The sequence below is a fragment of the Mesoplodon mirus genome, assembly GCF_964341445.2.
Source record: "Mesoplodon mirus genome assembly, chromosome: 19".
NCBI lineage: Eukaryota > Metazoa > Chordata > Mammalia > Artiodactyla > Ziphiidae > Mesoplodon > Mesoplodon mirus.
In genome coordinates this window covers 4,710,398-4,719,993 of record NC_138995.1, presented here as the reverse complement: position 1 = coordinate 4,719,993, position 9,596 = coordinate 4,710,398, and the positions used below count along the sequence as shown (strand labels likewise).

Sequence of the window (9,596 nt, the reverse complement as noted above, 5' to 3'; positions counted from 1 at the left end):
GAGAACGTTGGATACTGCCCTGTACCTGGAGTCTATCCAAATGTTCCCAGCATGGTGTGTGTGTGTGTGTGTGTTAGAGACAGACAGACAGAGAGCAGAAGGTAGAGGAGGGGGGTAGATTTATACCTTCAGGGTTGCTTGAGATGCTGCATAAAAAGTGAATTGGGTGTGGTCATGCCAGACAGAAGTGGTCAGCTGGAGAACAGCCAGGCAGGCAGGTCCTGTAACCCCAGGACTGTGTCCATCTGCGGTGTGTGCAAGGATTGAGCGCTTGATTTGGTACGACCGAACCAGGTCTTGAGAGCAGAAAAAACATCCCGTCTCGGCTGTGATGTGCGTTTCTCCGGGAAGTGGATCTTGCACAGTGAAGAAAGTAAGCTTGACTTAAGAAGAGAGAGTCTGTCCAGTGATCTCTGTAATAATCACGGGTTGCTTCCTGGTCACTGGCACAGTGAGAAGCACCCCCAGGAAGTGGGTGTGGTTAGCAGTGCTTTTCTAAGCAAACAAGGCATTTGGGAGATGGGGGCGGGGGTGGGGGATGGCGAGAAGTGCAAGAGGAATTTACCGTCTCTGTTCCAGCTGAAGGAAGAGGTTGGCCAGTGCCTCTCCCCTTCCTCCTTCCCAGTGCCAGACTACCTGGTGGAAAAGGAAAAGATGATTATCATGTTCTAGGTGTCAGAATACCAGGAATAATTTTGCAAAAATACTCAGCGTTTTCCTAATTATGAGGTCTCCTCTGTGGTACCGTGTCCTCCCACACCCTTCAGGTGTTTCATGTGGCTTCTTCCCAGACCTGCTAGACACCCAGACCTTGGCCAGGTTCCCCACCCTCCTTAGGTTATTGCAGACATCTCCTAGAACAGGCTGTGATATCGCCAGTCACCATCAGGGGGCACTCTCTGTGGTATGGGGCAAACTTAACTGAGAATCCCAGACGTTCAGGGTCCAGGGTTCTAAGCCTGTGCATTGTTGCCTTGTTCTGTCAGCTTTGTGAGTTCCAGTGGTTGCATCTGTAATAGCCAACAACTGGAAACAATCCATCAGCAGTAGAACAGATAAATAAATTGTGCTCTAGTCATTTGGTGGAATATTATGCAGCCATGAAAATTAGCGAACCATCACTACACACATCATGCATGAATCTCACTAATAACCTTGAGTCAAAAGCATATATATTGCATGTTACCATTTACACAAAGTTCAAACCCCAGCCAAACAAATCTCCTGGGGGCTGGTAATGTCTGTTTCTCGATTTGGAGGCTGGTTATATGGGTCAGTTTGTGAAAATTCGAGCTGTACAGTTAAGATCTGCACACTTTCTCTTTGTGTGTTATACTTTAAAAAGACATATCAGTACAAAACCAATATGCCTAATAGCAATCCTGCTGTTTTTCACAGATTGATGGACAGAATGAGCTGAAAGCCATCGAGAAAGAGAAGACGGTGGTTGCTCTGCCAGCCAAGGAAGCAAGCAAATGCCACAGAGAGGATCTGGCCGAAGCATTTTATGTAAGAATTGAATTTGTATCTGATGCCAGTTGCGGTAGGGTTTTTAGATTAAGAAGAAAGCAAAGTCCTGAAAGTGGCTTTAGAATTCTGTGCTGTAGTACATTTTTATCGTCACTGTTAGAAAATACTATCGCTGCTGAACCATTCTGATTTCCACCAGGAATGGCATCCACATTAATGGCAGTGGCGCTAATCCTCAAGGCCCTTCCCGGCAGCCAGGATCCTCCCAGCTCTCTGTGTACCTGTTGATGGGAGACAGAGGATGTCTCGGGGGACCCACACGGTTCCGCAGCAGCACAGCCAGAGTTGAGTCCAGGTGTTTTGACATCAAAGCTCAAGCTCTTCACCATCTGCTGTGCACATGCTTCATCTTTTCTAATCCATGGTGTTTCCAGTGACTGCAAACAAATCTCACCAGTTTCTCCAGCGAATTTGAATTCCTGGCCAGTACAAGACAAAACCCAAACCAAGAAACCCCTTCCATTCCATGAGGCTCCCCTCTGAGGCTGAAGGACTTTGCTTGCTTTATGTTTTTAATTATCTTTACTTAGATAACTGAGCAAACATGGTGTGTGTGGTGTGTGGTGTGTGTGTGTCCTCACCGCATTTTGCTTATCCATTCATGCATCGGTGGACACTGGGTTGCTTCCACCTCTGGCTATTGTATGTTATGCTGCTATGAATATGGGTGGATAAATATCTCTTTGAGATGGGCTTCCAGTTCTCTTGGTATATACACCCAGAAGTGGAATTGCTGGATTGTATGGTGGTTCTATTTTTAATTTTTTGAGGTACTTCCATAACGTTTCCTATGGCAGCTGCACCATTTTACATTCCCAGGCCCGCCCATTTTTCTAAAGATGAAACGTAAGTGTTCCTGCATCTCCAGGTGTCCATACTACAATTGCACTCCTTGAAATGTAGGCCCAAGGCTGTCTTTGAACTGGTGCCCTCTCCTCTGTGACAGCCCATTTTCCTTGAGCATCGTGGAAGCGGCTGGCTTCCAGAGTGGGAATCCTGTGACTTGGGCTCCTTAATCCTTACCGGTCCATCCTTCTCCCTCCAGGTGGATTTACAGAACGGGCTGTCAGAGTTCTCAGTGACACAGCGCAGGCTGGTCCATGGCTGGAATGAGTTTGTCGCTGATAACACAGAACCCGTGTGGAAGAAATATCTCGATCAGGTAGGACTGTAGCTGTCATTCTGTGAATGAACTCGTGTAAGCCTGGGGGGTAGGGGTGGGGGACAGCCATTCATTGTTTAAGTATGGATTGAGGGTGTCCATGGACAAGTCCCAGGGTGTGGAGCAACTGTACTACAAAGTTAAACAAGGCTCTCCCCATTCAGGCTGCTCTTAGCCGGCAGGAGGGATCACTAACTACCCCAGCAGCCATGGCCATGAACGGTAGTTGTTTCATTCATGGAGGGTTTACCATGTGCCAGGCACATGCTGACTGAGTAAGTAAGCAAGCATCAACTTACTAATCTTCCTCCTAATCCCCACTTCGAGATGAGGAGGGTGAAATACAGAGAAGCTGAAATATTTCCCAAGGCTGTGTAGGGTTGCCAGATTTAGCCAATGAAGTTACAGGATGCCCTGTTACATTTGAATTTCACATACATGAAAAAACTGTTCTTTTTTTATCTATGTCCCAAATGTTGCATGGGGCCTACTTATACTTAAAAAAAAAAAAATTCCTTGTTTATCTGAAATTCACATTTAACTGGGTGACCTGTAGTTTATCTGGCAGCCAGGGCCCAGAGTCACACAGTAGTTAGTGGCACTGCCGGGAAATGAAGCCAGGCATCTGGTTCCAGAGCCCCGGCCCTCTTAGCCTCTGCCATTGGTGCTGAATGCATGGTGCATGAGTCAAATTCCTGGAAGCCACTGGGAAGGCGGGGGGAAATGGAAATAGACACGGCTGCAAATTCCTGTCTAGAAATCAACCCCCCACCCCCCAGGACCAGCTCTGAAAGCTCCAGTTAACAGGCAGAACTTCCCATGAAGCCATGCAGATTGCCTCAGTTTCCCCTCTGGCCTTTTGCACCCTCTCCCAGCCCTGACACCTCCCTCTTAACCTAACTCAGGGCTGCCCGGCTTCAGCTGCCTTCCCCTGGCTCACATTTAGGGCTTTCTTGATTGGTCAGTTCAGGGACCAATCACAGCCCTCCTTGCAGCATCCTCACCCTCCATTCTCCTCCAGTCCCCACCCTGCTCATTGGTCGGTTCTCAGTGCCCTAGGGATGTCATTCATTGACGCATTTTGGCACCAATATAGGCTTCTAGGTATGCAGGTGGTTCTGGCCAACCCAGAAACTTCCTGGAATCCCAGTGTTGGGAAGAGGCTGCAGAGGCTCCTGGAAGGTGAAGTTCAGGGAAGGGGGCAGACACGCAGGCTGTGAGGGACATTCCCCCTTCTGGAGTGGGGCCTTGGTCAGTTCTGCCCTGGCTGCCCCTTCCACTAGGACCTGCTCACCTGGCCTCTCCCTCACGCCAAGGGCTCTCCTCCAGCCAGGCCCTTTCCAGGAATGAAACCTCTTCAGTTTCTAAGAGCAGGAAACATGCTTATTCTTCTTAGCCTCATCAGTTCGGGAATCCATCTCAGGGAATCCTCGCGGGATTGGAAGGCAGCTCCCGATGGCCGTGTTTTCCTGCTCTTGATGGGCACAGGGAGTCCATGGCCTCTCACTTATTCATTCTTGTTCATTGAGCATCTGCCACATGCCAGATGCTGTGATTCTCCTGTCTGTCACCTGCAGTGACAGGGAACTCAACCACTTCACGAGGCAGCCCTGCTTCTCTGTCTCAGGAGACTCAGCATTAGGAATTCTACCTTAGTGTGACCCAAGATCCCTGCCCTGGAGTCATGAGGCCAAGGTAGATTCGAGTCAGCCGGGTTCAGCTCCCGTGTCAGCCTTGTGACTGTTGCTCCTCCTTGAGCCTCAATTGTCCCCATCTAGAAAATAGGCCTAATAAGTACCTCCTGTTCTGAGTTTTACAAAAGAAGAGGCTTAGCCCGTATTAAGTGCCTAATAAAGCTCGCCCCAAGTCCCAGTGTCTGCCAGTTAGCCCTGGTTTGATTTGAGCGTAGCTGTTAAGAGCACAAGTTTTGGAGTTGCCTGATCTAATTAAATCCTTGGCAATTCAGTTTCTTTCAGAGCCTCAGGTTGGTCATTTATCAAGCAGGACTACTTAGCAGTACCTGTGTCATGGGGTTGGGAGGAGCCTATGAAATGATGCAGGTAAAGCCCTGAGCACAGGGCGTGGCCTGGAGGAGGTGCTCAGGAAATGCTGGTTGTTGCGGTTGTTACTGTTCATTGTAATGAATGTCTCCGGTGTGCCACCATTTCACCGCACAGTATGGTTTCACCATACCGCTTTCTGCCTGTCCCCCTTTACTTGTGAGCTTAGGAGGGTTCCAAGAGCCAGAAGAGTCTGATTATCTGTGGCCAGGGCAGCCCTAGTGGCACGTGGTGGGATCTTCCCATTGGATCTGACACTTGTGTGCTGTGTCTCACAGTGACTCACCTGTTTTGTGGGGGAGAGGGCAAGTGCTTGGGATGGTCTCTAGGAGGGGAGGGAGGGAGGGAGGCTGGTGGTATCAGTGTCGGCCTGGAGGGTTGCTCAGGTCCAGCCTCAGGGGGACGGGGTGAGATTATGGGCTTGGAATTAGAGTTCATGGTGAGGCCAGCATGTGGTCCCAGCCTTCAGAGCATCCTGGCCAGGACTGTGGACCCATGAGCTAGCCCTGAGCCCATGGCTGGAGGGGTCCCTTGTGTAGAAACAGGCCCCCTGCTTTCTGAGTCTCCACTGGGTACAGCCTGCAGAGAGGGAGGGAGCTGCCAGCCAGGGCCGGGAGAGGTGAGGGCAGGGATCCAGGCGGCGGCGCAGAAGTGACCTGGCCAGGAGGACACGCCACCGGGGCAGTGCAGACCCAGTGCTGATCCCCACTGTGCTGGGTGACCGGGATCAGGAGTTCCAACCCCACCAAGCCTCCGATTCCCCTACCTAACAATGGGCGTTGGCTATCCGTTCATTCATTCTAGATAAACGCCTTTAGTGCTCCTGGCCTGCTCGAGGCACTGTGCATAGAGCAGTGGCCTAAACCAAGTTTCTGGTTTCAGGGAAACAGACACTCGGTGGGTGATACAGCACCCAGTGGGCGTGGCCTGAGGAGATGAGTCAAGACAGGAGTGAGGACGTGCGGGCGGGGAACTGGGTGGCCAGCAGAGGCATCTGACTGGTGTCTGGAGGGGGCGATGTCTGAGCAGAGACCCAGTGAAGTGAGGAGAGGAGCCGTGGTAGGGTCTGGATGAAGGATGCTGCAGGAGGGGGACGTGCAAAGGCCCTGAGGAGAGGCCTGGTGCATGTGGGGTAACCCGGCCTCAGAAGGTGGCCTGGAGAATGCAGGTGCATGACGGGTGTTCAGGGCGTGTTTGCGCCCCCTCCCCCCTCACTTCTGTCCAACCGGGTGGGAAGTCTGTGATGGGCTCGGGGCTGAAATGAAATCTTATTCTTTTTTTTTTTTTTTTTTTTTTTTTTTCTTTTTGCGGTATGCGGGCCTCTCACTGTTGTGGCCTCTCCCGTTGCGGAGCACAGGCTCCGGATGCGCAGGCCCAGCGGCCATGGCTCACGGGCCCAGCCGCTCCGCGGCATATGGGATCCTCCCAGACCGGGGCACGAACCCGTATCCCCTGCATCGGCAGGCGGACTCTCAACCACTGCGCCACCAGGGAGGCCCTGAAATCTTATTCTTAACTCCACTGAACCGAGGGGTTCTCCTTCCCTGTGCGAGGTTGAATAGCGTCCCCTCAAAATTCACATCCACCTGGAACCTTAGAATATGGCCTTATTTGGAAATAAGTTCTTTACAGATGTGATTAGTGAAGATGAGGTCATACTGGGTTAGGGTGGGCCCCTATCCAGTGACTGGTGTCCTTAGAAGAGACTCAGACACACACAGAGGGGAGAAGGCCCTATAACAGCAGAGGTGGAGTGATGTGTCTACAAGCCAAGGAGTGCCAACAATACCAGGAACTGGAAGAGTCAGGAAAGGGTCCTCCCCGAGGAGGCCCTGGGGCCTCGCCTCCAGAGAGAGCACAGCCCTGCCGACACCTTGATTCTAGACTTCCGGCCTCCAGAACTGTGAGAGAATGTCTCTTGTTTTAAGCCCCCAAGCTGTCATTTATCGCCGCATCCCCAGGACACTAATACACTCTTAGCTGCTTTGCCCTTTTATCTGGCCCTTCCTCCTCCCTGGACTTCCAAGGAAAGGGTGTGTCCCTCTCCGGGGTGGTGGTGTCTGGCCATGGCTGTGAGCTCTGCTGGGCAGCTCTGAGTCTAGCCCGAGGACTCTCGGCAGCCCCTTCCCTCTGCAAACTGCCCCCGATCCCCTGACCCCCATCTCCGGTGCTTCCAGGTGCTCTCAGGACCAAAACTAGAACTTTTCTGACCAAAACCTTTTATTAGGGAAAATTTCAAAAATATACATTAGGCGGGCTTCCCTGGTGGCACAGTGGTTGAGAGTCCGCCTGCCGATGCAGGGGACACGGGTTCGTGCCCCGGTCCGGGAAGATCCCACATGCCGTGGAGCGGCTGGGCCTGTGAGCCGTGGCACGTCCAGAGCCTGTGCTCCGCAACGGGAGAGGCCACAACAGTGAGAGGCCTGCGTACCGAGAAAAACAAAACAAAACAAAAAAATATATATATATGTACACATTAGGAGGGAGAATAAGATAATAAACCCCAAGTATCCACCATCTAGCTTTACTAATTGTCAACCCGTTTTGCCCCATTTTTTATCCCCCTTTTTTCGCTGCAGCATTTTAAAGCAAATTCTAGATACGGAATCATTTTACCATCTATACTTTGGTGTGTATCTCTGCCCTGGAGGACATGTTCTTTTTCTCTCTCTTTCTATTTATTTATTTATTTATTTATGGCCGCCCTGCACGTGGCACGCAGGATCCTAGTTCCCCGACCAGGGATCGAACCCATGCCCCCTACAGTGGAAGCTCAGGGTCCCAACCACTGGACCGCCAGGGAAGACTGTCTTTTTTTGTTGTTTTTTTTTAAACCATAACAACAATACTGTTATCCCACTAAGACCATGAGCACTTCATTCACATCATCCAGTGCCTGGTCCAGAGCTGGTTTTCCCCACATGCCTCAAAGGCACCTCTTCACAGTTGATTTGTTAGACTCGGGGTCTAAACAAAGCCCACCCTTTGCTTTTCAATGGCGTGCCCTTTAAATCTAATCCCTTTTCCTAATCTGTGGACTCATGCCCATGGAATGGCTTATGAGATCGGTAAAATGGATTTATTTACATGTTTATTTACATGTTGAAGACATCACTCTTGGGAAGAAGCCTGTAGCTAATTGAAAAGGTCCATCTCAGAAACTCTGATGCAGGTTTCAAGGTTTTGTGGGAAGCTCTTTCGCGGGTCTCCCGGGGTTGACTTCCACCAGTGTGTCTCAGACCGGAGCACCGGGGCTCCCAGGCAAGCTGGCTTTGAGGTGTGGTTCTCTCTGAAGGTGTGATGACCCCCTCTACCCCAGCCCAGCCCAGCCCTGGCGAGGATCCGATGGGAAAGCTGCCCTGAGGGCCAGCTATTGGATCAAGAGCCCTGATAAGAGGGACCGTTTTCTGGAGCTCAGGCAGCCACGATTCCTCCCTTTGACCAGTGTTTATCCAGTGCCTTTTGTAATCAGTCTTGGTCCTTCTGGCTCCCAGGTACTGAGTACCTACTGTGTGCCACCCACTGGGCAGGTCACTCTACCCTCCTTATGCCCTTTAGTCCTCCCATCAGCCGAGAGAGAGAGAGAGAGAGAGAGAGAGAGAGACAGAGACAGAGACAGAGACAGAGAGAGACAGACAGAGACTGAGACTGACTGGAGAAGTCAGAGGCTTGCTCGAGGTCTGTCAATGACGTCATGGTGGAGACAGCTGGAATTCTATCAGAATCCTGAGCTCTTTCTTGCCTCCCCATGTGCTCAGATCCCCTTCTGGGTCCTGGAAGGATTGGGGACCTCAGGATGGGTATGGCCTGTGTGCTTAGGAAGATTACATTCTAGAGAATAGAGATACACTCTATTACACTCTAGAGAATAGAGACAAATAATTTGATACAGTCGCAGAAAAACTGTAGCTAAGAAGGTGAAATACATTCGAGTTGCTCAGTCTTGAGGATTCACAAGAGATGCGGTGGCTAGCACTGGGTGGCCCGTGAGCTGACCGCAAAGTGCCCTGTCCCTCATTCAGAGGAGTTAAAGCACAGCAGTTCTGGGGTGAGAGGCATTAAATCCCATCATGTACCACACTGGCATGATGCTGATGTGCTTCTTAACGTCAGCAGTACGAATCACACATCTGATCACATTTCCCTTTTTGCCTTTGCTGCTGGGAAGGTCAGAGCCAAAGGTACAGCCCCAATTTAAACAACCATGATTTGCTTATTGATATTTTGACTCCCACCCTGATCCTGATCTTTGGTCTACTCTCCCCGATCCTGCTTTTATATGTTTGTGTTTATGCTTCCTTTCACTTGTCTGAAACAATTGAAATGTATGTGTGAAATGAGACAGATACAGTAGTCCCCCCTTACCTGTGGAGGATACATGCCAAGACCCCAAAGGACGCCTGAAACAGTTGATAGTACCAAACCCTATATACTATGTTTTTTCCTGTACATACATATCTATGATACAGTTTAATTAATAAATTAGGCACAGTAAGAGATTAACAGCAGTAATAATAAAATAGAACCATTATAACAATATACTGTAATCAAAGCCATGTGAAATAATCTCTCTCTCTCTCTCAAAATATCTCATTGTACTGTACTCACCTTTCTTTTTCTTGTGATGATGTGAGATGGTACAATGCCTACATGAAGAGCTGAAGTGACGGGAGTGACGCAGGCATTGTGACATAGAAGGAGGCTTATCTGCTTCATGGCATCCTGGATCATTGAGCCACGAGGGTGTCAGTGGTTGGATGCCAGGAGCAGAGGATGTGTTTGGTTGGGGATCCCAGGCAGGATGGAATGGGACAGCACAGCCTTCATTATGCTACGCAGAATGG

At 50.2% G+C, this 9,596-nt stretch overlaps 1 protein-coding gene across 1 annotated transcript in view; it reads left to right on the top strand.

The window, feature by feature from the left end:
* Positions 1-519: 519 nt before the first annotated feature.
* Positions 520-9,596, top strand: part of ATP2C2 (ATPase secretory pathway Ca2+ transporting 2) — a gene marked incomplete at its 5' end in the record, with an annotated part of 50,202 nt that continues 41,125 nt past the window's right edge. The window contains 3 exons of the mRNA XM_082605787.1: positions 520-591; positions 1,399-1,509; positions 2,576-2,692. Of these exons, the coding sequence (XP_082461913.1) occupies positions 520-591; positions 1,399-1,509; positions 2,576-2,692 (300 nt within the window). The remainder of the gene's footprint in view (positions 592-1,398; positions 1,510-2,575; positions 2,693-9,596) is intronic.